The sequence below is a fragment of the Chlorocebus sabaeus genome, chromosome 8, assembly GCF_047675955.1.
Source record: "Chlorocebus sabaeus isolate Y175 chromosome 8, mChlSab1.0.hap1, whole genome shotgun sequence".
Lineage (NCBI taxonomy): Eukaryota > Metazoa > Chordata > Mammalia > Primates > Cercopithecidae > Chlorocebus > Chlorocebus sabaeus.
This window is the reverse complement of record NC_132911.1, coordinates 83991917-84019386: the sequence shown is the minus strand read 5'-3', so window position 1 is coordinate 84019386 and position 27470 is coordinate 83991917. Positions and strand designations below refer to the sequence as shown.

The window sequence follows — 27470 nt, the reverse complement described above, 5'->3', positions numbered from 1 at the left end:
TAGTTTTCCCCAGTGAATGCTTGTGGCATCCTTGTTTAAAAAAAAAGAAATTCAGTTTACCATAGATGTATGGGTTTATTTCTGGACTCTGAATTTAGTTACGTTCATGTATGTGTCTTTTCTTTTGACAGTATCACACTATTTTGATTACTATAGCTTTGTAGTAAGTTTTGAAATTGAGAAGTATGAGTTCTTTACCTTTTTCTTCTTTTTAAAAATTGTTATTCCTTGCAATTCCGTATGAATTTCAGAATCTGCTTTTCCACCCACACAAAAATGCTATTAGCATTTTGATAGGACTTGCATTCAATTTATAGATTGACTTGGTGAGTATTGCCATTTTAACAATATTAAGTCTTCCAGTCCGTGAACATGAAATGTCTTTCCATTTATTTGGTTCTTAATTTATTTTAGCAATGTACAAAACATTTTTCTGTGTACGAGTCTTATACTTCCTTAGTTATATTTATTCCTAAGTGTTTTATTATTTTGATGTGATTGTAAATGGATTTTTAAAAAAATTTTCTTTTCAGGTTGTTTATTGCTATTATATAGGAATATAACTGAATATTGTATCTTGATCTTATATTTTGCAGCTTTATTGAATTTATGAGCTCAAATATATTTAAAAATTTTTTTTTTGAGACAGGGTATCACTCTGTCACCCAGGCTAGAGTGCAGTGATATGATCATGGCTCAGTGTGACCTTGACTTTCCAGCTCAAGTGATCCTCCTGCCTCAGTCTCCTGAGTAGCTAGGAATACAGGCACTTGCCACCATCCGCCTGGTTAATTTTTTTATTTTTCAGTAGAGATGGGGTCTTGCTACATTTCTGGACTCAAGTGATCCTCCTGCCATGGCCTCTCAAAGTGCTGGGATTACAGGCATGAGGCACCACACCCACTCTTGAATAGATTTTTTTGTGGATTCCTTTTTTTTTTTTTGAGACAGTTTCGCTCTTGTTGCCCAGGCTGGAGTGCAGTGGCACGATCTCGGCTCACCACAACCTCCGCCTCCCGGGTTCAAGCGATTCTCCTGCCTCAGCCTCCCAAGTAGCTGGGATTACAGGAATGTGCCACCATGCCCGGCTAATTTTGTATTTTTAGTAGAGATGAGGTTTCTCCATGTTGGTCAGGCTGGTTGCGAACTCCCGACCTCAGGTGATCTGCCCGCCTCAGCCTCCCAAAGTGCTGGGATTACAGGCATGAGCCACTGTGCGTGGCCTTTTTTGTGATTCTTTAGGACTTTCTATATATGAAATCATGTCATCTGTGATTAAACACAGTTTTACTTTTCCTTTCCAATTTGCATGCCTTTGATTTATTTTTCCTGTCTAACTGCTTTGGCTAAACCTCTTCAGTGCAATATTGTGTAAAAATGGTAAAAATGGGTATCCCTGTCTTTTTCTCTTAGGGGAAAAGCTTTCAGCCTTTGACCATAAGTATGACATTAGCTGTCATTTTTTCACAAATGGACTTGCGTTGAGGAAGTTCTCTTTTATTCCTAGTTTGTTTGTTTGTTTGTTTTCCAGGAAAGAGTATTGGATTTTTATGAAATGCTTTGTCTTCACATATTGAAATGATTGTATTTTTTTCCTTTTATTATATTAATGTGGTATATGACACTGATTGATTTTCGTGTGTTGAATAATTGTTGCATTCCTAGGATATATTCCACTTGGTCATGTTTTATAATCCTTTTGATATGCTTCTGGATATTCATAAGAGATACAGGCTGCCATTTTCTTGTGATGTCTTTCCCTGGCTTTGGTAAATAGTGTAATGCTGGCTTCTTACGATGAGTTGAAAAATATTCTACCATCTTCTGTTTTTTAGAAGAGTTTGAAAAGGTTTGTCCATTCTTTAAGTGTTTGGTAGAATTAACCATTGAAGCTATCTACTTTTAGACTTTTCTTTGGGAGATTTTTGATACTGGTTCAATCTCTTTACCTGTTCAGATTTTCTCTATTTTGTTGGGTCAGTTTGATCATTTATATATTTCTATGAATTTGTCCATTTACTCTAGACTATCTAGTACGTTGGTGTACAATTGCTTATAGTTTTCTTTTATAATCCTTTCTGTTTCTGTAAAGTTAGTATTAATGTCCCCACCTTCATTTGATTCTAGTTATTTATGTCTTCTCTCTTTTTTTCTGTCAGTCTAGCTATAGGTTTGTCAAGTTTGCTCATCTTTTTCTTCTGTTCCCTTCCGTTCCTTTTTTGAAATGGAGCCTTGCTCTGTTGCCGAGGCGGCTGGAGTGCAGTAGCAGCAATCTTGGCACACTGCAGCCTCTGACTCCAGGGTTCAAGCAATTCTTGTGTCTCAGCCTCCCCGGTATCTGGGACTGCAGGCGTGCACCATCACGCCCGACTGATTTTTGTATTTTTAGTAGAGACGAGGTTTCACCATGTTGGCCAGGCTGGTCTCGAACTTCTTTTTTCTGTTTCGAGATGGAGCCTCACTCTGTTGCCCAGGCTGGAGTGCAATGGTGCAATCTCGGCTCACTGCAGCCTCTGACTCCCAGGTTCAAGCCATTCTCCTGCCTCAGCCTCCCGAAGAGCTGGGATTACAGGCATGCACCACCACTCCCAGCTAATTTTTGTATTTTTAATGGAGACGGGGTTTCAGTATGTTGGTCAGACTGGTCTCCAACTCCTCCCCTCAGGTGATCTGACCTCCTTGACCTCTCAAAGTGCTGGGATTACCGGCATGAGCCACTGACCCTGGCCTTCTTTTTCTTTTCTTTTTTTTTCTTTTTTTAACCCTTAATGCATTGTTGATCTTTTTGAAGAATGAACTTTTGCTTTTATTCATTCTCTCTATTGTTTCCTTTTGTCTGTTTTGTTTATCTTTACTCTAATATCTAATCTCTTCCTTATTATTCCCTTCCTTCTCTTAGCTTTGGGTGTAGCTTACTATTTTTTAAATTCTTCTGTAATTCCTTAAGGTGTAGAATTAGGTTATTGAGTTTTTTTTTTTAATGTAGGCATTTACAGCTATACATTTCTTACTGACAGTGCTTCAATTGCATCCCATAAGTTTTAATATGTTGTTTTTGTTTTCCTTCATTTCAAGGTGTTTTCTAATTTCTTTTGTGACTTCTTTTTTGGCCCATTGGTGGTTTAAAAGTGTGTGGTTTGATTTTTACATAGTTGTGAATTTTCTGGTTTTCCTTTTGTTTTTGATTTCCAGTTTCATGGTGGTGGTTGGAGAAGGTGCTTTGTATGACTTTAAGTTTATAGAGACTTGTTTTGTTGCCTAACATATACTCTGTCCTGGAGAATGTTCCATGTGCATTTGAGAAGAGTGTATTTTCTATTTTGGGGTGAGTTGTTCTGTACATATATGTGTTAGGTCTAGTTGATGTATGGTATTGTTCAAGTCTATCTCTTTGATCTTCTGTTTGTTTGTACTACTCATTTTTTTACCCAAAGTTTTATAAAGAGTAGGATAGAATGGATAAGGCAGATGGGTGATAAGCTGTTTTTTTTTTTTTTTTTTTTTTGAGACAGAGTTTCACTTTGTTGTTGCCCAGGCTGGAGTGTGGTGGCGTGATCTTGGCTCACTGCAACCTCTGCCTCCCAGGCTCAAGTGATTCTCCTGCCTCAGCCTCCTGAGTAGCTGGGACTATAGGCGCGTGCCACCATGCCCAGCTAATTTTTGTATTTTTAGTAGAGATGGGGTTTTGTCATGTAGGCCAGGCTGGTCTCGAACTTCTGACCTCGGGCGATCCCTCTGCCTTGGCCTCCCAAAGTGCTGGGATTACAGGCATGGGCTGCCATGCCTGGCCATATATTTTTATATTTGTAGAGGGCATCAGAATACAAATAACCTTTTCCCATTGAACTGATTTTCAAAAACATTTTTATGCCAATATACTCTTCTGCAACCTCATTTTAAATTGCTTCATAGTCCATTTTGAATTTCCGCAAGCTCATTTTTAATTTATATTATTTATAAACATTTGGATTGTTTCCATTTTTTGCTATTATGAATAATAGTTTGATGTAAATACCTTCATGTAAGGCTTTATGCACTTCTTTAATTAGTGCTTTAGGATAAAGTCCTGGAAGTAGCATTATGCCTGGGTCTAATGGTTTTTAAGAGTATATAGCAACATGGCCAAAATGCTATCCAGAATATTTCTTACAATGTTTTGAAAGAGCATTTTTTTTTTTTCAAATCCTTGGCAGTTCTCAGTATTGTTTTATTATCAACAAAATAAAAATAATAGTGATAGCACCTAATGTCTACAGACTACGGGCTGTGTGGGAGGTGTTAAGCTGAGCTCTTTACATGGATTATTTCATTAATTATTACAACAGTCTTATGGGGCAGGTGTTATTATCATGATTGATGGAAGAGGAAACATAGTCTTTATTTAACAAACGAAGTTAACAGCTGTATGATTTGTAAATATTTTCTCCCATTCTGTGGATTTTCCTTTTAATTTTCTTTATAGTCCCCTTTAAAACATTTTTAAACTTAAATTTCTTATTAAAAAATTTTAGATTCAAGGGGTACATGTGCGGATTTGTTACATGTTAATGCCTCATGATGTTGAGGTTTGGGCTTCTAATGATCCTGTTGCCCAAGTAGTGAACATAGTTTTTCAACTCTTTCCCCCAACTCTACCTCTCCACCTCTGGAATCCCCAGTGTTTAGTGTTCACATCTTTGTGTCCGTGTGTACCTAATATTTAGCTCCCACTTATAAGTCAGAACATGTGGTATTTGGTTTTCCATTTCTGTGTTAACCTGATTAGGAAGATGGCCTCTAACTGTATCCATGTTGCAGCAAAGGACATGATTTTGTACTTTTTAGAAGGGGCTGCATAGTATTCCATGATGTATATGTACCACATTGGACAATGGGCACCTGGGTTGATTTCATGTCTTTGCTATTGTGAATAGTGATGCAACAAACATATGAGTGCAGGTGTCTTTTTGGTAGAACAATTTCTATACCCAGTAATGGGATTGCTGCCAGGGATCCCATTCCCAATGGGAATGGTAGCTCTGTATTAAGTTATTTGAGAAGTATCCAAATTGCGTTCCACAGTGGCTGAACTTTAGGACTGTTATGAATAATGCCGCTGTAAGCAATTGTATACAGCTTTTTGTATGGATGTATTTTTTTTTTTTTAATTGTTGTTTGTTTGTTTTTTGAGACAGTCTTGCTCTGTTGCCCAGGCTGGAGTGTAGTAGCATGATCTCAGCTCACTGCAACCTCTGCCTCACGGGTTCAAGTGATTCTCCTGCATCAGCCTCCTGAGTAGCTGGGATTATAGGTGCACCACCACCATGCCTGGCTAATTTTTGTGTTTTAGTAGTATGGGGTTTCACCATGTTAGCCATGCTGGTCTAAAACCCCTGACCTCAAGTGATCTGTCCACCTTGGCCTCCCAAAGTGCTGGGATTACAGCCGTGAGCCATTGCACCCAGGCTGGATGTGTTTTCCATTCTCTTGGTTATATATACCTAGGAGTGGAGTTGCTGGGTCATATGGTAGCTCTATGTTTAACTTTTTGAGGAACTCTTAAACTGCATTGCTACCAAACTTCATTTTACATTCTCACCAGCTATGTCTGAGGGTTCCAATTTCTCCACATCCTTGCCAACACTTATTAATGTCTGTTTTTTTTTTTTAATATAACCATCCTAATGGGTATGAAGTTGTATCTCCTTGTGGTTTTGATTTGCGTTTCTCAAATTACTAATGAATGGTGTTAAGCATCTTTTCATGTGCTTATTGGTCATTTGTATGTCTTGGGAGAAATGTCTATTTAAGTCCTTTGCCCATTTTCCAATTGGGTTGTCTTTTTATTGAGTTGTAAGTTTCTTTATATGTTGTGGATACTAGACTGTTATTAGATATGTAATTTGCCAATATTTTTCCCATTCTGTTGGTTGCCTTTTACTTTCACAATAGCGTCGTTTGAAGCACAACCTCTCGCCATCCTCCCTTTCCCAACCTCTAACACTCACAATTTTACTCTCTACTTAGATGGGTTCAAATTTGTTTCTTGGCTTCCACATGTGAGTAAGAACATGTAGTATTTATCTTTCTGTGCCTACTTTATTCTGCTTAACGTATTATTCTCTAGGCTCATCCATGTTGCTTCAAATGACAGGATTTCATTCTTTTTTATGGCAGAAGTGTATTCCATTGTGTATACTACATTTTCTTTATCCATTCACCTGTTGATGGACACTTGGGTATTGTAAATAGTGCTGCAATAAACATGGGAGTGAAGGTATCCCCTTGATATACTGATTTCCTTTCCTTTGGATAAAATATCCAGTAGTGGAATTGCTGGATTATATGGTATTTCTATTTTTAGTTTTTCTGAGAAACCTCCATACTGTTTTTCATAGTGGCTATACTAATTTATATTCCCACCAACAGTGTATAAGAGTTTCCTTTTCTCTGGATCCTTGCCAGCATCTGTTATTTTTTGGTTTTTTGATAACAGGCATAATAATAGGTGTGAGATGATATCTCATTTTGATTTTGATTTGCATTTCCCTGATGATTAGTGATGTTGAACTTTTTAAATATATTCGTTGGCCATTTGTATGTCTCTTCTGAGAAATGTCTATTTAGATCCTTTGCCCACTTTTTAAATGGAATTGCTTGTTTGTTTTGCTGTTGAATTGAGCTCCTTATATATTTTGGATATTAGTCCCTTGTCAGATGAATAGTTTGCAAAAATTTTCTCCCATTCTACAGGTTATCTCTTCACTCTGTTGATGATTTCCTTTAACTTAGTCCCATTTGTCTATTTTTGTTTTTGTTGCCTGTGTTTCTGAGGTCTTAGCTGTAAAATCTTTGTTTAGACCAATGCCCTGAAGTGTTTCTCCTATGTTTTCTTCTAGTAGTTTTATGGTTTTGGGTCCTTAGTCCATTTTGAGTTGATCTTTGCATATAGTGATAGACACATCAGAGATTCTTAATCATGCTCTTTATGCTTTCAAGGTCACTCTATTTTACATGTATATGTTGAATTAAGAAATTGCAGCCGTGATGTGCTGGGCTAGATGTGTTAGCAGCACAAGCTACCCAGCAAAGGTGGGGAATATACTGTGTTGTGCATTGTTCAGAAAGATTTACAGTGGTTTGTCTTTGCAGCTTTCATTAGAGGAAGTAAGTACCTCAGAGAAGGCTAAGGGGTGGGAAACTTACCATTTAAGTCTATTCTTAGATGTGTCTGAAGATTTGGAGTTTGAAGTAGGGACAGAGGAATTGGGAAGCTTAAGAGAGTGTACATGAGAATTCAGCCGGTAAACTGAGACGTGCGTTCAGAAAACCTAGATAGAAATTCTGGTTCCTACATTATTTGTTTGATGACTTTGGGCAAATCATTTAATTTACTTAATTTTGAACCTTATTCTTTCCTTTTTTTGTCCTTTTCTTCTCATATTCCACTTTGTCAATTGTATATCTTAAAATGTGACTTACAAAACTGGGTCCAGTACTTGTGACTCTGACAAGCACAGGGGATTATTTATTTGTTCTGAGGGACCTCCGTTCCAGTTAATCTTGTCTGAGTGATGTTGTGGGTTCTTCTTTTTTTTTTTTTTTTTTCTTTCTTGGCAGCTACATCACATTTGATTTATCCTTTTCTCCGTTGCACTGATTTTCTTTGTTTCGTGTTCTCTAAAGATTTAATCATCTGTGAAAACATTTGACTGACTCTATGTTATTTTTAAAGGGGCATGCTGTCTTTGAAATCACAGAAATACCGTGCAGGTCAGGGCTGAGAGTATGGCTTTGCAACAAGCCAGGAGAACGCATTTCTCTGAGGGTCTTGAATGTTAATGGATATACTTTAGGGGGCTAGTTTTTCAATTTCCTGGGACCTAAAGTCTCTTCCACATGGTGTCTCTTTTTCTCTGAAATAGACTGTCTGCCCTTTTCCCTGTTTCTGAAATAGAGTCCACCCTCTTCTCTGTTTTCCTGGATTAGCATTTTGTTCTATTCTGTCCGTTTTTTCCTTTTCTTCATAGCTTCTGCTTACAGTTTTAGCTTCCTCAGTCATATTTAAGCTCTCCATACCTTTCATAATCTCACTGTGGCCTACCTATTACCTCAAGGCTTCTTCAAGTCTTTTCAGCTTCTACTCATAATGTCATCTTACTTCTCAAACTAGATTCCTGAGTGAGAGCGATTGAATAGTTGAACACCTCTTTTCAAACCGGGCTCATCCACTGGCTCTTGATGGGTGGCTCTTAGTGGGTCAGGGCCCACCTCTAACCACCTAGCCAAGTCTGGGCAGTCAGCATCAAGGGGTTCACATGAAACCACCGCAGGGCTCTCAAGAGGAGGCAGTTTGGTTTATTATGGCCATGACTTTGCCAGACACGGGGACGGAGTATATGTATCCAGTATATATACTCATCAAATATGCAAGGAGGTTGGATTTGGGTTTGGCTTGGTTATGTGTGTTTTGGTAGGGGATGGAGATTATTTTGATTTAGTATACAAATACAAGTTTTGTAGGCATTCAAATAGAAATGTCTAGGCTGGAAAGGCAGATCTACAGGTCGGGAGAGTGGATGTTAGAGTACTTTATCAAGTATTATGTGTGTAGAAATTTGAGTCCTAAACCTACATGAGATAGCTGAGTAAGGAAGTATAGGGAGAGAGGAGAAGGCCCAAAACAACTTAAGATGGGATTGTAAAGAGCTCCCATGGAGGAGGAGAGAGAAGCTCTACAGGAGAGATCAGCAAGTAACCAGTTTACTCAACAACATTGTACGTTGTTTTTAGAGAGAAAGATAAACGATTCAAAAAAAAATGTTTAATGACTGGAATTTTCGATATAGTTCTGTGCTAATAATTTTAACTTACTGAATGACTTTTGCTATATTCCTACCCTAACCCCTTCCTCATAGGTAGAAGAAGAAATCCAGACTCTGTCTCAAGTGTTAGCAGCAAAAGAGAAGCATCTAGCAGAGATCAAGCGGAAACTTGGAATCAATTCTCTACAGGAACTAAAACAGAACATTGCCAAAGGGTGGCAAGACGTGACAGCAACATCTGCGTATGTTCCCTTGATCATACACTGTCCTTGGGAATGTAAAGGACACTTTTGTCTGGGGAGGGGAAGGACAAGAGGATGAGGATGCTTCAGCAGCTTTTCTTTGGACGACATGGCACACTTTTTTTTCCTGATTTTCAAGTATACCTGCCTTTTTTGTAACTTAGATTTTTCCAGACCATTTATTCTAAGGAATAGAAAGAAAGCTAGCCAGTTGGAGAAATAAAATTCAAGTTCCATAAGTGTTATGTATTGACTTGCCACAAATAGGTAGGTACATTGTGTCCTTTAGTCCTCAGAATAACCCAGTAAGAATGGGTGGCAAGATAACCCTGGATAAGGAAACAGGCTCAGACAAATTAAGTTTTCAGGTCACAGACCTCTCAAAGTGTGGAGTGGGGATTCAAACTCAGGTCTGGAGTCAGTCTTTATTATTATTATTAATTTATTTTTTTAACCTTGCTCTGTGTGTATCATAAGAGTCTCAGGTCATAGTCTCAGATATATGCTCTTGGCAGAGGTCAATCCCTTAAGCTTTTTGTCTTTTTGACCACACATACTATGATATAGCATTATCATAATGCAGTTTTGTTTCCCGGCACAAGGAGGAGCAAGCTTCTAGCAGCAGAATCCGAACTGCTCTGTCTTCTGTATTAAGAGCCATCTACAGAGCTGGTGAGCGTAGAAGTTGTTTTACAATTTAACTCTCAGAAGTGAGGCCAACTGTATTTAACATGACAGTACTTGAGTCCCCAGTCTTTTGGTGCATTTTCTACCCATCTAAGTTGGCAGTGGGAAAACATGCAGGACTTTTTTTTCGACAGTATTACCATAAACCATGTTTTTTATTGGTATTTGATCTTGACAGGGTAAGTAAAAATGCCTGAGCATTCTTTCCCATAATGTGGAAATTGTTTTGGTAGGTATGATATTATTTTATTTGTTTTTTGTTGTTGTTGTCGTCGTTTTTTTGTTTTTGCTTTTCCCTTCTCTAATCTCCAGGTAGCTGGGAAGGAGGTGGCAAATTATACCTTTGTGTGATAGCAGATACCAAACTAGAATAATTTGAAGCATTGCATATTTTACATACTTTATTGAAAGTACATGAAGTCCTTATTTGGTAGCTCTAAAGACATGCAAAAATTTTTAAAAAGTATGCCCATAAAATGTATTTGGATAATAAAATACAAATGGGTCCTACTTATGCCAACTACTAATTGCTTCCGGCCCTTTTTTAGGAAATCAAGTTGACAAAGGCATCTGAAGAATTTGATTTCATTTTTGTTTTGTTTAGATTATGTGAAATAATCCAAAATTTGTTTAGATTTTGGAAAAGAACAAGAGGAGTTCTTTCAGGCCCTTGCTTATTTTCATCTTTGTTTTATGATTATTTTTAGCCCTTACCTTGACTTCTTTGGCCCTGCCTTTATAGGCCTCTGTCTTTCTGGTTGGACTAGGGCACTGCAGAAGATTGTGCCTGAGCTGAGGGTTGAACATACGAAGATGTGGTGATGCTGCCCTGCTGGTTATGAAGGATTTTAAAAGTTCTGAAAAATGTTTTCTCTTTTTGAGAGTTCTCCAGCAGGTGGTGACCACTGCACTTGAAACAATTGATACTAGAAAAGATCAGCTGACCCTTCTTTGCTCTGTGTGTTTATAATTTAATATAGTTACAAGAAGACATCTGAAACCTTGTCCCAGGCTGGACAGAAGGCCTCAGCTGCTTTTTCGTCTGTTGGCTCAGTCATTACCAAAAAGCTGGAAGACGTAAAGTATGTCCTTGTTTTTCCTTGCTCATTAAGTAGCTGACACAGATTAAAATGTTACTGTTGTTGCATCTGTTTCCTGACCTTGGCTGTAGTTGATGCTAGCTACTCCTGTTAGAGTGAGGGAGGGCACTCCTTCAAACCCGTACCTGGAAGGCTCACCTAAGGTCTTCTAGGCCTAGCATTCTGACATCAAATGATCATCTGATGATCATTTAAGGTTGTTGAAAAGTTCTGGTTGTGAACTTCTGTGTCTTTTTAGTTCTTCATGATCATGCAGGGTAAGTATGTCTTTGGTTGCAAATTTGTGATTGTGGGCAGAGCCTGGTGTGTTACTAGGGATGACAACAGGAGCATTGAAGTGCACGCTTCGATTCAAACTTGGCTTCACGTTCTGTATGTGACATTTTATACCATGGTGTGATTACAACATGCTCATTTGTGCACTGATTTATTCTAACCGGTAAGCTGTAACTATGTTCATGCTTGGGCCAAAATCTTGATTTTGAGTTGTTGCTTTTGTTTTTTGTTTTTGTTTTTTTTTGCATTTGTACTTTAGATTAGTCTGCAGAGTTTTCCTTGTCATTTTGATAAAACCACTTCACAGTGCTTTTGTGTCCCCCCTTCACTCATGTGGATTAGGATAGTGATGAAAATGACAAATGTGGTTTAAGTCAGCTGTGCTTCTGTTGGCATGCAAGATTTGTGTTTTTTAAAAAATGCTCAGATTGCATGGCTCTGTGTTTTGCATTTGTGGGGAAAGTGTATCTTACAACCAGAATTTCTTGGTTGACTAGGTTTGGTCAATTTATGTGTTATACTTTATACAAAATAACTAAATTCCTCCCTCATTATATTTGGACTGTCATCGTCTAAGCATAATGTAATAAATAGAGCTTTCTTGAATTCTCTTGACAATTATGTATATATCTATTAGGTGTTCATTTTCTCTATGCTGACTGAATTGTGTAGCAGTTTAGAGCCCAGAGAAAACATTATACGTTTTAAAACTTAGATTATTTAATTGTTTTAGATTTATCAGAACTTCTTTCTTTTTTAATGCTTACTCTGGCTTCTTACAGATTGCAAGCCTTTTCACATTCCTTTAGGTAAGGAGAGTTTGACCCGTCACTGCAGTCTAGCAGTTGTATAAGAAAAGTGTGCTGAGATTAGATTACTATGCTGTGTTGGATGATCGTGTTTGTCCAGTACATAATTTTCTTGCATTTGGAGTATCTTTTTCTCTAGTGCATTCCTAATTTCAAGGGAGGATTTCTTGTATACCATGGGTAATTGATAAATTAAAAGAAGTATTTGACACTGTGGTTCAACGGATATGGAAATGATTTTGACATTTCTTTTTTACTTTTTTCTTTAGTAAAAAGAAGCAGCTTTACCGTGGCATGCAAAATCCCTCCCTTTTAATGTCTGACTTTGTTTGTTTTTGATGCTTTTGTTTCTTCGGTACTTTTGTAAGGATGTTGGAATTCTTCACCTGGGTTTCATTATGCAATTGTAATAGACTGCATATGTACTGCCTCCTGATGTTAGTCTTCCATCTTCTATTGGTTACTCTACTTTTTTTTTTTTTTTTTTTAATTGTGGTAAAATATACATAAGGTAAAATCTACCATTACTCTGTACTTTTTAATACTTGTTTTACTAGCTTATAGTTTTTACGATTTTATTATTTCTTTACACTTGTTATATCCTCTGTGTACACAAGGCAACTTCATGGTTTGAAAATGGAAAAAGTATATTAAGCTAAAAAAAAGCACATTAAAAAGATGTTAGCTCAAACCATGACTTATAGAAAGAGACTTTGTGATGTTGAGCAAACCTCTGTCTTTCCCAGGCAGACTCTATGATTATCTAATTAGTTGTTGGAGGAATCTCAGGTGGAGGAAAGTCTTTAGAGTATAAGCAGGAAGGATAATATAGTAGTCTTCATCTCTGTTCCTATTGATGCAGATTGTTTTCTTAAGCAATCACTCATGTAGTCTAGCTACCTGCCTTTTAAAGTAAGCAAACAGGTACTTATAGCTTCTGTCTCAGTGACACTTAGCCCTGGAAGTCAGAGTAAATTATAGGGATATATAAACTCTAAATGTTGAACTATTTAAAGCTAAAATTATGCTTAAAAAATCAAGTAACCAATGATAGGTGATTGTGTATTGTTGGCATTCAGTTAAAAAGTGCTCTAAGTAACTGAGTACATCACCCATTCTGCTGACATTAGAGTGTCTACTGTGGACAGGTCCCATGGGCATAACAGTAAAGAAGACATGGCTTTTATTAGAATCAAGCTTAAAATCTTACAGTGGAGTAGGGGAAAAGTTGGGACTTGGGATAAGTTAGAATGGAAGACCCTCATCAGTACTGGTTATAAAATGTTAGATGTGATGCAAACATCAATATAAGATATAAAAGTAAGGGCTATTGAGGACGATGTTTCTTCAGTACATACCACTAGACTTTTCTATACCTTTAAAGAATACCTTTCTATACCTTAAAGCCATACCTAGATATGGCTCAGTGTGTGCTGTCTTATTAATTCATCAGCAACAAATGATGTTTTGCAACTCTTTTCTAGCTCATTTTACGTCACTTTGTCCATTTTATTTAAAAAATATTGAGATTATGCTGTACCATTTTCAGTCTTGTTTTTAATAAATATTAAGTTTTTATGAATATTTAATTGCCCATCAGCATGTGGGGGTTAAAGTAAGGCTTTTGATTAAAATTTGGAAATGAGAGAAATGAGATTATCTTTTGAAAGTTAAACTTTGTAATTCTTACAAATCAAAGGCTAGGTAAAGGCATTTAAAAAAATAATTCCAAGGCCAAGAAGTGATTGTGTTCTGATTTAATGTGTTCACATCCATAAAAAAACCTTACATCTTTTAGATTATGTGAGTCACAGAGGCAAATATTGGCCACATTCCCTCAAGAACTATCCAAGGAAAGAGAGCTTAGGCTGTAGATTTTGAGTGTTACAATCCCAGCAGTAAGTCCTTTTCTCCCACAGAGATGGATGCAGTAGGCTCCTTTTGCTAAGTGCTATGAAATAGTTGATTAATCCTTAATCCCACTCACTGTTTGTTTTAGGTCCATTTTACCTGGCAAACTTATGCCAGTGATTTTACTCCCTAATGTAATTACGGATATAGAAGGAGAAAATGCACCAGTTTTGCCAACCTGAATGTATTAGACTCAGCAACAGTTTTTATTTTACATAGTTGATAAATCAGCACTTGGGATTTAGATATTTGCCTTATGCCTTGGTTGGGGGGAGGGAGATGTATAAGGAAACAGAGAGAGCAAGCTGCTTTTGATGTCCTGAGAATGAGGGGCGGTGGTGGTAGCGAGGCCAAGGAGGATGTGGTCATGAGTGCTGTCCTGGGAGGCCCTCTCGGGCAGCCTGCTTTTCCCTCAGGTGGTATGATTATATTTCCCCTCCCATTTGCATATTTTCTATGCCTATATGAAAGTATTGACTCATGCCATTAGCATTTTGAGGGAAGCTTTAAAAGAACTTTCTCATTTCAGTCAGTGCCAGGGTTAAACATGAAATTTGGGTGTTATTAAAAGTATACTGTAATATTCAGTAGACACATTTGTCTAATATTTTTGGTATATTTAAGAGGACGTGCTAATTAATTTTGCCTTTATTTCCAAAGAAAATTTCTCCTTTTTAAATGTGTGTTTCTTCATGTACCCCTGTAGATATTTATTTGTTTTGGGCTCATTAAAGTCTTGCTAGACAATTCCCTTTTGCTGAAAATTTCCACCACTTAATGGGAAGAGAAATGATCTCTTTCCTTGTGTCAGAAAAAGAATGTCTTTTGATTAGAATTTGAAACACTTTAATGAACTTTTCTGTGTTTCATGCTCATATTCCCAATTTTAGTTATCAAAATTGTTTATTCATTTATTCATTCATTCTTTCACTCAGAAGTGTTTATTGAGTGCTAACTATGTGCCAGGCATTGCTGTAGACTATAGGGGTAGAGCTGAAAACCAAAATAATGCTGAAATTTGAAAGCTTGAAGGTGATATGCTTATATTTCCCCTCCTGTTTGCATATTTTCTATGCATATGTAAAAGTATAATATACAGTAGATGTTAATTCATGTTTCAATTAAAGTCACGTGTTATAATAACAACATTTATAAGCCCAGTAAGACAATAGTACCTCAGAAGTAGGTGCTATTGTTGTTTTGATATTTTAGATGAGGAAACTGAGCCATAGAGAGATTAAGGACTTCCCCAAGGTTGCCCAGCAGGTGTAAGTGGCTGATCACCAGGACTGGAACCAAGCACGCCTAGTCCCGGAGCCTGCACTGTCCTCCTGGGCCTTCCCAGAGTAATGGTGGTTTAAGACAATGCCCCTCTGGGCACTGTCCAGCACTTTGAACAATAGCTGCTGTGACCACAACATCAAGAGATTGTGTGAGGGCGAAGTGGAATAATATTACGTCGATAGCTGTGAAAAGCATACGTGGTACATAGTAAGCATTCCAACGTGTTAGCCATTAATTCTTCCTTCTCCTCCTTCCTGTGCTGTGACTTCCTTCCTTCTCCTCCCTCTGCCCCCTCCCCTGTTATTATTATTAAGGATGAAAGGATCTGATAACTGTTAGAAACAAGGAATTAAAAAAAAAATCAATTCAGCTGTTTTTTAAACAATGACTTTTCAAATAGAGTAAATGCAGTATGAGATTGAAAAGTACTTACTGAGAATCAGATTATCCTGATTTTTTTTTTCAGTGTTTTCAGGAGCCTAGGTTTGCATTCCTAGTTTGATTACAGATTAATGTATTTGAGGGTTACAAATAAGACAGAACATTTTTAATAAAATGTGCCTTATAGATGGTAACTGATTCTTACAACCTATCTATTAGAGATGATTCTGGTCCTGCAGCAACAGGACATTTTGCTTTTGAAGGTTTCCATATTACATTTAAGCTTGAATGAAACTGAAAATGATGAGCAAGTTGAAGCTTTGTGTAACTTGCCATAGAGAAGCCAGAAATGAAAGAAGAGCCACCCTATAGTTACATTACGACTAGTTATTAACAAAATTGAATTTCATCTAACTGTGGGTTATGGGGAGGATCCAGCAACTAGATAGAATTGAAGCTGATGTGTGCTCCTTTTCTTCCTACTAAAATAGCTACTGTAAAAGCAGACAGACCTTGTCTTTGACTCTATTAACTGATTTTATTCTGTATATTTATCTTTAAGGTGATATAATGCATACAGAAAAGTGCTCAATACCAAATTCACTTTAGTGATTTTTTCACAAAATAAACACTTAGTCTAACCACTTCTTTGCCTTTCCTTATATATTACCACTGAAACATATTTAGTAGGTATGTGCTGGGTAAAGTGGTATAGAGCCCGACCAATCCACTGCTGGAGGAAGGGTTCTTAGGGACAGTGACTAGAATTAGCTGTGAAATTCTGAAATGTGCACTTGTCCACCTGTTTCCTCATTTTGTTGATACTATTAAATTCAATGTGTGGGTCCCCTGGACAAGGAATTTATCACATATTTGGCCATTACTCACCTTCTTTTTCAGCGATTTCTGCCAAGATGAATGTCCTAATGAAAAGTTTTGATTATTAGGAACAGAAAGCTGTGTAACTTTTAGCTTACCTAAAAAGAAGAATGTGTTGCACAAATACAAAGTTTTTTTTGTAATTCAAGAAGAGAAAAGGAAGCAAGGCCAGGCTCCACCCAAAGCAGCTCCATCAACTGGGAAATTGAAATAGCTTCTGTTATAGAAACCAAGAAACCTATTCCTCTCCTGTCCTGCCCGATTCCCTGCATGATCACCTCTCCTGATCTCATTTGCTCTACCTCTCTCTGTACTTGTATTCGATTCTTTCTTTGGGAACTGGTTTCCTCTGCATTCTGTCAGCTTTCACCTGGTTCCGCCAGATCTTCAACATCTAAGTGTCCAGAAGCTTAGTGTCCTAATTACAATATGCTAGGATAAGAGTCTTAATTGTCTTCACTCCTTCATTTTTCATACATTCCAAATAGTTTATAGGCCACTGGGAGGTTAGCGGTGGTGGGTGGGGCTTCACTGATCCACTTATCATATCAGTTATGGTAGAAGGTGGTTTGTGGCAATGTGACTATTCCAGGCAGCTTCAGCAGAAGGGTCTGAGGAAGAACAGGTGGTACTTAGAGTTCTGGTGTTGTAAATTTAGAGACTGGGACCAACAGTCTTTGATAGATTCAGGTAGGAAATTTATCAAATTCCTCCCAGAATAGATTATTATAGTCTTATACCATAGGTATTGACCACCATTGTAGGATAGAGAGAATGCTGAGTTACATGTATCTTTTCCTGTTATGTAAGACATTGAGTACAGAGATGCTTAAATATTTCATTGATAATCTTGATTACACTGATTCCCAGCATGTTTGACATATATCCATATATCACAATCATTCTCCATGTTATCAGATATTAATGCAAAGTTAGATTTGAGGAGCTACATTGAAGACATATTATCATTTCTAACAAATGAGTCTTTAAGAAAAGGAAATCATAAGCACACAAAATATTTAAATATAACTGAGAATTAATACCTTGAACCTACACACTTTACCCAAAGGAAAGTTTATTTACCAAAGTCATGCCAGTGGTCAAACTACTATAAGCATAGTAACAATATTAGCAGAATACAGTCATTTTACGAGCCTAGGAATGAAGGCACTCTCATCTCGTGAGGTGGCCTCTATGGGAGATGGCTAAGAGTTGATAACCTTGAACCTGAGTGGTCAGTGAACTGCATTGTCCTTGAGTGGGCAGTTACCCCTTGACTTACTAGGGGTCCTTCCCTGTCCTTGCTTGTATGTATATGTGTGTGTGTGTGTGTGTGCGCATGCTTCATTTTTGAGGGGAGGCGATAAACATTGAATTAGAAGACCCAAGTTCTATTCTTGATTCTGCTGTGACCTAGGGTAACTCATTTAACTCCTATATGCCTTACAGCTCTAAGTGAAAGCACTTTAGTTTTCAAAGTGCTATAAAATGCAAGGTGGTATTGTTAGCTCTAGTAACTCCTGGGAATTAATTGGCTCCTGAATAAAAGTAAATTTTGTTGGAATAACTTTGATCCCCTCCACCTCAAAAAGTAGGTAATTCTTCATGGCGCCAAAAGAATAAAGCTCCTGGGAAGCTAAGTTTTGTCAGCTTTTAATAATGTTGAAGCACCACTATACTAACCTTATTTCTATCTCTTTTTAATGCTGCCTCTTAGTATACGTTCCATTCAGCATTCAATTAGCATGCCTGCTATGAGGTAAAGTATATTTTTATGAAATGTAGTTGGTCTTATGCTTTATTTTTCTTTAATTAGATGTTTAACTTGAACTGTTCTGAATTAGGGAACTAGAATTCCCCTTGAAACAAGCTGTGTGTTTAACACTCTATCAGTTTTCAGCTACACGTCCTCTAATGTTGGGATGGGTGCAAGAGATCCGTTAAATGTTTTGATTTTGTTTTTTAAAAGTTATTTCTATTTTATTTTGTAAAACCTTTGTTTCCTATCTGAAATCTGTTTACTTCACAAAGTGAGCACTGCTTGTTAACAAACCTCCTCTTGTCCCGCCACCTCCGTCTGCATTTGCTTTAGTTACACTCTCCTTTTGTACATCCTTCCCATTTTCACTTCCCTTGTCCCACTGTGACATTTGAAGCCAACTATGATTTAATTCTAGTATCTGCTTTCATTAGCACTTGCAAGTGATATTACCTCACCTAACCTCTCTAGAGAGGTAGAGGATTTTTAACAATCTGTGCTTGGCTTAAACTTCAGTGTCCATCAGAATCACTTGGAATGCTTGTGAAACCCCTGCTTGCTGGGCCCCACCTCTAGAGCCTCTGATCCTGTAGAGTTGGGGTGGGACCTGAAAATTGGCATTGTGCATGACTTCCCGATAGCTGCAGCAGCAGCTGGTCTGGGGCCCACACTTTGAGAGCTGTTAGCTTAACTGTCCTGCCATCACCACCGTGGGAAGGAGGAAACCTCTTTTCCCTTCTTTGCATTTTTCATCTTGGTAGTAGGAAGGATATTCAAGGTCAGTTGGATAGGATAACAGCATTGGAAACCCTCTGTCCAAAGCGCCTTTGTGAGAGACAAAGGCGCTGTGATCCTCCTTAATTAATATGGATAGATGTGAATGTAACATGGATGAATGAATGTCCTGTGGGCTCAGTGTGCTCTCCTCATCCTTTGGGACAGCGTTGTGAAGTAGGCAAAGCCGTTTCTATGCTTCTCCCCCTTCTTTTTGGTCCTTACTTTCCCTGTCTATTATGCTGCTCCCTGATATTGAACCTCATAAGCTTGTCCCACTTGGGTGATGTGTGTTCATGTAGAAATTCTGCCAGGGAAGATGTGAATCAAAATGGGGATTTTAGAGCATAGTACCTTAACCAAAATTAAACTGATCTAATGGTGGCATTTTCTTGTACCATGACAAGTTGGTTGGGGAAGTGACAGAATTGCTATTTTACCTGGCTTCGTTCCCTCTCCTCACACACGTACTTGACCATATCTATATTACTTATGTCTGAGACTGGCCCTATTCATGGAATTAAATGCATACTCTTAAAAAGATGAGATCAGAAATTGAGAATCTTACATTATAAATACTTGTATGTACCTGCACATATATGATACAGATAATTGTATCTGTTCTTTTGCCAGTAAGGAATAATGTTGGAGAGGAATATAATCAATGATATTTTCAAACTAGTTGGATTTTTTTTTCAGTATTTGTATTTACTATTTGTTTTTCTTTTCTCTCCATAGAAACTCCCCAACTTTTAAATCATTTGAAGAAAAGGTCGAAAACTTAAAGGCAAGTAGAGAGATGAACAGGGTCTTTTTGATACATTGCCTGGTGTCTTAATTAACTTTGGTGCGGGAAAATCATTGACATTAATATTTCTTTCTAAAAATATCTAAAGAATATAAAGAACTTTACTCCTTATGTTACTAGTGGATATTTAAAGTGTTATGTACTCAGTATCTTTTTAGTGTATGCTGTAGCATGGCAGCATGCCACTACTGAAAGGAAATGGACAATTTACAAAGCAATGGCACTTTAGAAACTTGTGCTGCTTTTTGCTTTATTCATTTCAAGTACCTTTGTAGGTGGACAAAATTTAATATAACTTTCTTGTCAACAATTAACAAGAATATAGGAAGCACAAGAAAGAAAACAAAAAATTGGTCCTACCGCTCAGACAGTGATAATATGTATGTACTGTTACGCTGTTATGCTTTAAAAAAAGAAGTAGCCATACATCATAATCATTTTCCTGTATCAGTTAGTATTCTCTTTCAATGTTATGTGCAATGGCTGCTTGTATATTACTTTTTTTTTTTTTTTTTTTTTTTGAGAGGGAGTCTCGCTCTGTTACCCAGGGTGGAGTGCAGTGGTGTGATCTCGGCTTACTGCAACCTCCACCTCCTGGGTTCAAGCGTTTTCCTGCCTCAGCCTCCTGAGTAGCTGGGACTACAGGCATGTGCCACCACACCAGGCTAATTTTTTGTATTTTTAGTAGAGACGGGGTTTCACTGTGTTAGCCAGGATGGTCTCGATCTCCTGACATCATGATCCACCCACCTCGGCCTCCCAAAGTGCTGGAATTACAGGCGTGAGCCACCGTGCCTGGCCTATATTACCTTATAATAGATATTATTTGTTCAGTCCTCAGTTGTTGGACATTTTTATTATTATAATGATGCCATGATGATCATTTATGATTTACTGTTTTTATTTTTTGATTTCTTTGATTTCAGTGGAGGTGAACATTTGCCTATAATAATGAGCTTTATTGATTTGTAAATTATATTATCTTTGAGATTATATGAAATCATCAACTCTTAGGATCACAAGCAACCTCAAAAGTTGTCTAGTTCCCATCTACTCCTCGACCCTCTCTACAGAGTTTGTATAAAACCCATGTTTTCATTACTTCCTAACTCTGATAATTATATGGGATATATTTTAAGGATTAAAACTAGTATCTTAAATGTTTTTATATCAGTCAGTTTAAAAACTAATATTCAGTTTAGTCTTTGAGAACTTTGAGTCACGAAATGCATCTTTAAAAGCAGGGTACATTTATTGAAATAAAACACTCTACAGTGATCTGGATCTTTTTTTTATTTAATTTTTTTATTGTACTTTAAGTTCTGGGATACGTGTGCAGAACGTGCAGGTTCGATACATAGGTATACAAGTGCCATGGTGGTTTGCTGCACCTATCAACCCATCATCTACATTAGGTATTTCTCCTAATGCTATGACCCCCTACCACCCCACCCCCTCAGATCGTTTTTTTCTTGTACATACAAACATTAGTACACACCTTTTCTGTTTGTATGCAGACATATGAATGTTTTTTCCGAAGAGGAGTTACACTGTACACCCACAGTCCTACAACTTATTCATTCAGCCCTCACTAGCAGGATGCTTTGTGAGCCATAAATGCAGGGACCTGTTCTTTTTGGTCACTGATACTTCTCAAAGGCTTAGAACAGTTCTTGGCATGTCGCTCAATATGCATCTGATGAGTAAAAATATATGTAAGAGTCATTCTTCTATGTCATTTCAAGAGACCTGCTTTATTTTTCTTAGTGCCAAATCATATATTTGAAAGCAAACTGTAGTTGCAGGAAGTCAAGGATTACTAAAAATCAGTTCTCAATATTGTTAGGACTGTTATAGCCTCTCCTTGAAATCTGCCCCAAGTGTTAATTTTTGAAATGGCAAATTTGAAAACCAGGAATCTTATGTGTTTTTGACATTGGACATGAGGAAAAACTTCCAGGTCATTCACTATATACTCTCCTGAATATATTTAGATTCTATAAATTGTAATGAAATCTGCTTTAAAATATGACTAGGCACCATTCAGATTAAAAAATGTAATTTAAAAACATACAGTGTGTTGGCTGGATGCAGTGGCTCACACCTGTAATTCCAGCACTTTATGAGGCCAAGGCAGGCAGATCACTTGAGTCCAGGAATTTGAGACCAGCCCGGGAAACATGGCAAAACCCTGTCTCTGCCAAAAACGATAGAAAAATTAGCTGATGTGGTGGCATACACCTGTAGTCCCACCTACTTGGGAGGCTGAGGTAGGAAGATCACTTGAGCCTGGGAGGCAGAGGTTGCAGTGAGCTGTCATTATGCCACTGCACTCCAGCCTGGGTGACAGAGCCAGACCCTGTCTCAAAAAAAAAAAAAAAAAAAGCATAGTGTATTAAACAGATATCCTAGGTATCCCAAGGAAGCTATAAAATTATATGCTGGGGATATACTTTTGTTAAATTACATTTATATTTAATTAAACATGAGGTCCATTTAGATTTTGGGCTGATTCATTCATCTGTGATTACTGAGCATTTGCCATGTGCCAGGCAATGAGTATTAGGCACCAGAGTTACCACAGTGAGCAAGAGAGACATGGACTCCTTCTGCAAGATGTCTAGACAATTAAATGGCCAGTGAAACTAAAGTGAGGTAAGGGTTCTGACATGAAAAGTTGAGAGTGCGATGAGGACAAATAGCATAAAGTTCACCTGGCTTGGTGGAAGGGAAGGTCAGAGAAGACCTCTTAGAGGGTTCAGTAATGTAAATAGAGGAATTTAGGTTGAAGGGAATGTTTGAAGTTTGGGAGCCCTTTTGAGGACCACCAAGAACTTCACTGTGCTGTAGGATATCGAGCAGGAGGTGAAGCTAGAGAGAGGGATAGGCCACATTGCAGAGATTGAACTTGGGGCAATGGGAAGCCATTGAAGGGTTTTAAACAACCCAAGTGGTGCATTCTTCTGTGAATGTTAGAAAGATCACTGGCTGCCCTGCACATCAAAGGGGAGAACAATTGGAGACAGGCAGAGTAGTTGGAAGGATGGAGTTGTACTTCAAGCCAAAGATGATGGAGAGTGGAGAGTGAACTAAGTTAGTGCAGTGGGACCAAGTCTAGAGCTATTTAGAAGTGAGAAATGACAGGAAAAAAAAGATTGATTGGATGTAGACCAAGTTGGATAAGAATCAAGGACAACTCCAGGTGTCAGGCTGGGGCAGCTAGGTAGGTGCTACTGCAATATAAAGTCTTAAAAAAGAATAGAGAAGGGGCTAGTTGTGGGGGGAAGGAGTTCAGTTTTAGACATGTTAAACTGCAAGGAGATTTGATGAACACACATTATTCACATTTCCCAAACAATTTTGGATGGCAGACCAAAAAGAATGAGAGTGAAAATAAGGGGTCTCTGACCACTCAATTAAGATTGAGCTAAGAGCAAGGTCAAGTTCAAACCCACTATGAGCTTCTTGTATCCATGGTTACTGACTGTTGTCTTAATGTTAGCTGTCCTATTGGACAGTGTAACAGTGAGAGCGCATATACAGATTAGCATTGAAAAGGATGAAGTGACCTGTAAGGGTTTTGAAAAAGTATTATACAAATGCAAGGCAGATATATTGAAATAAATGCTTATTGGCAAAATTTCAGGCCAGATAGATTGTAGTAGTGCTTCACAAACTATAATGTGCACATGAACGACTCTGGGATCTTGTTCAAGTGTTGATTTCAATTCTGTAGCTAGAGCTGGGTGGGGCAGAAAGGGTATCTGAGACCCTGCATTTCTAATAAGCTCCGAGGTAATGTTGACTCTGTGGTCCTTGAACCACACTTTAAGTAGTAAAGAGTTCGAAAGCTTATACTGTAACTGAGAAAAAGAAAATAAGTATTTCTTTCCCATGTTGTATTCAATATTTCTTGACTGAGTGTAGCTAAGTGAGCAATTCGGTGCAATACAAAATGTTACACAAGTGTAAAGACAGGTCACTAGGTACTTTAGAATAGTAGGCCTTACAAAGTTCTCTAGATACACTTCCCTGTGAAGAACAAGGAGCAGGGGGAAAAGAGAAGGGGTAGAGTTTAGCAATCTGAGTATTTCAGCAAGGGAGAATGCATGAGTTTTACTGTAAAACCACACTGAACATTACAACAATACTAAATTCCATACATACATAATAATCACTGAGCTATAAGGTTTCTGATGTATTTGTTCTTGAAAGTAAATTAGAGTTACTTTATGCAGAATCAGCTAGTTTTATGTTTCATAATGTCTTTCCCTTTTTTGAACTTTTTTTAAAGTCTAAAGTAGGGGGAACCAAGCCTGCTGGTGGTGATTTTGGAGAAGTCTTGAATTCGGCTGCAAATGCTAGTGCCACCACCACGGAGCCTCTTCCAGAACAGACACAGGAGAGCCTGTGAGATTCCTACCTTTGTTCTGCTACCCACTGCCAGATGCTGCAAGCGAGGTCCAAGCACATCTTGTCAACATGCATTGCCATGAATTTCTACCAGATGTGCTTTTATTTAGCTTTACATATTCCTTTGACCAAATAGTTTGTGGGTTAAACAAATGAAAATATCTTCAACTCTATTCCTGGGAAACACCCTTTAGTGTGCATTTATGTTCCTTTATTTAGGAAACACCGTCATAAAAACACCTATAGTACCTGGGGACATTCACTAGAATGATCTAAGAAGCTACAGATTGTCATAGTTGTTTTCTTACTTTACAAAATTGCTCCAGATCTGGAATGCCAGTTTGACCTTTGTCTTTATTTCCTTTTTTTCCCCCTCTTTGAATCTCTGTATATTTGATTCTTAACTAAAATTGTTCTCTTAAATAATCTGAATCCTGGTAATTAAAAGTTTGGGTATATTTTCTTTACCTCCAAGGGAAGAACTACCAGCTACAAAAAATATTTTGGAATAAGCACTGTTTTGGTATAAGGTACATATTTTGGTTGAAGACACCAGACTGAAGTAAACAGCTGTGCATCCAATTTATTATAGTTTTGTAAGTAACAATATGTAATCAAACTTCCTGGTGACTTGAGTGGAACCTCCTACATCCTTATTTATCACCGTTTATGACAGTAAACATTTCAGTGTATTGTTTATTATACCACTTATATCAACTTATTTTTCACCAGGTTAAAATTTTAATTTCTACAAAATAACATTCTGAATCAAGCATACTGTATGATCAGTAGGCTGAACTATGAACACTGTCATCAATGTTCAGTTCAAAAGCCTGAAAGTTTAGATCTAGAAGCTTGTGAAAATGACAATATCAATCACATTAGGGGAACCATTGTTGTCTTCATTTAATCCATTTAGCACTATTTAAAATAAGCACACCAAGTTATATGACTAATATAACTTGAAAATTTTTTATACTGAGGGGTTGGTGATAACTCTTGAGGATGTAATGCATTAATAAAAATCAACTCATCATTTTCTACTTGTTTTCAATGTGTTGGAAATTGTAAAATGATACTGTAGAACCTGTCCCCTAATTTGAAAACTGACTGTCAGGGCTGAGTGAACCAAAGTCTCTAGACATATTTGCATAAAGGCCAAGGTATTCTAATAACTACTTACTGAACACTACCACCTTTTCCTTATACTGTATATGTTTATGGCCTACAATGTTGTATTTGTTATTTATTAAGTTGTGATTGTTTTATTGTTTATGCCAAATGTTAATTGCCAAGCTTGGAGTGACTAAAGCATTTTTTAAAAGCATGGCTAGATTTACTTCAGTATAAATTATCTTATGAAAACCAAATTTTAAAAGCCACAAGTGTTGTTATAAAATAACATGCTGCCATTCTTGATTGCTAGAGCTTTTGTTAGTACTTTGGATGCAATTAAAACTATGTGCTATCACATGTGAAAAGCTTAATAAATTCTGTCTATCAGTAGTATAGGTCTCAATATTTATTATGAGACCAGTGGTCTGGAAACAGCTTGTTGTATTACAGAATCAACTGGAGTCTATACTAAAAAAAAAAAAAAAAAAAGATTTTTTTTTTTTTTTTTTTTTTTAACCATCCTTAAATTATTGCTTAATGGTATCATATTAACATATACTAAATAAGGGCTTTAAGGAACAGGCTGTTGAAGCATTGTCTCAGAGGAGTGGATCTGCAGAAGTTTGTCTTTCTATAGAAATACTGTGCTTACTCAACATAACTGTTAAATTATTTTTTCTACCAGCTAGTCTGCTTTTTAAAATTCAAACAAATTCCTTTGATCACATTGTTTCTTGAGCATCCAGCCCTGCTACTAACTTTTCAACAAGGCAAAATGGAGTAAAGTGGCAATTTCTTTAGTTGAGTGAAATACCCTCAAGTCTCTTTTCTGCCCAAAAAGGGAAAAGTGATAGAAATCGGGGTGGGAAGTGGGGTGAGTGGATGAAGGTGGGTATTGGGGATGGCTGTGAAAGAAAATGTTGGAGAATCACTTTTCTGGGCATCTACCTATACTTAATCTAAAAAACAAAAAATTAATCTACTGTAAAGTACTCTGCCCCTTAAAGGAAGTATTAAGAGGATGGATTTAGAAAAAAACATGAATTTAGAAATATTCAAAATCGTTTTTGTGGCAGATTCAATATTATGAATTCACAGATATTTAAGGAATGAGAAACAGCAATTAGTAGAAATGCCAGAAAGAGTTTCTGGTTCCTCTTGTGTTTGACACTAAAAAAATAGCAAGAGTGTGAAATCTCAGATACTTATGAAATCTCACAGATGTAAGGACTCAAGTGGAGAAATATCCCCCTCTTAAAAAAAGAAATGTCAATTTATGGAGTTTGTGGGAAATAGAGCAAGAATTCTTATGCTTATGAGAGCCAAGTAATCAGTGGAAGAGTAGAGCTCAAAACTGGATTATCACCTTAGCAACTTAGAATAACTTGAAATAGAAAAAAACACATTTAATTTGGACTGTTTCTGCATCTGTTAAGATATACAGAGTCTATTTTTTGTATAGTATTGGAAAATAAGAATTCTATAATTTGGGTATGGGTTCTTTTGTATACATTACTTGCCCATTGAGGAAAGGGGCAAGTCCATTATGCAACTTCTCTCCAAACCCTTCATGTTCTGGATATGATACTTAAAAAGAGCCATGAGCAGCTACATTCTGGCTATCAGAAGGCATTTATTAAATGACTGCTTGCTGCATATGTGCCCAAAGAGATACCTTTAGTAAACATAGTAATTAGTAGAAATGCCAGAAAGAGTTCCTGGTTCCTCTTGTGTTTGACACTAAGAAAATAGCAAGAGATCCTACATAAGGTCATTTGTCAGAATGATGTTTTTGTTTGTTTAGAGTTGGCTGACCTCCAACTCCTGGGGTCAAGGATCCTCCTGCCTTAGCTTCCCAAATAGCTAGGACTATAGGCATGCACCCAGCCATGTGTTTTCTTCATAGCTCTTAAAGCCCAGATGAAAAAAAATCACATTTTTGCCCATAGTGCAGAAACATTTGGCCATTGGTTAGTCCTTATTTTCAGGAACTGTCCTGTTTTCATTGGATTAGAGAGACCTTGTGTGGGCCACAGTTAATATAAACCATTATCACTTTTAAGTAAACCCGCACACCTCAGATTTCATAATTTCCTTATTGTTCTGACTCAAAATGAACCAAGGGGCTTTTCACTTTTCGTTTGTAAGTTCTCAGAGGGTAGGGTCTGCATGTGCTATCACCTGGTGGGATTTTGTACTTAAATAAATGCTATCTGGCAACTGAAAT

The 27470-nt window shown here is 37.3% G+C and overlaps 1 protein-coding gene across 4 annotated transcripts in view; it reads left to right on the top strand.

Moving 5' to 3' along the window:
* The window catches only part of TPD52 (tumor protein D52), a 240216-nt gene that overhangs the window by 107160 nt on the left and 105586 nt on the right, over positions 1–27470 (top strand). The window contains exons 3-8 of one of the 4 annotated variants that reach the window (XM_008000951.3): positions 8898–9046; positions 10714–10815; positions 11892–11918; positions 18091–18132; positions 19645–19693; positions 24009–25633. In XM_008000951.3, the coding sequence (XP_007999142.2) occupies positions 8898–9046; positions 10714–10815; positions 11892–11918; positions 18091–18132; positions 19645–19693; positions 24009–24128 (489 nt within the window). In that variant the 3' untranslated portion in view covers positions 24129–25633. Of the gene's footprint in view, positions 1–8897; positions 9047–10713; positions 10816–11891; positions 11919–18090; positions 18133–19644; positions 19694–24008; positions 25634–27470 lie in introns of those variants that run through there. The other 3 variants (XM_038000357.2, XM_008000953.3, XM_038000360.2) reach the window with 3 other exon arrangements.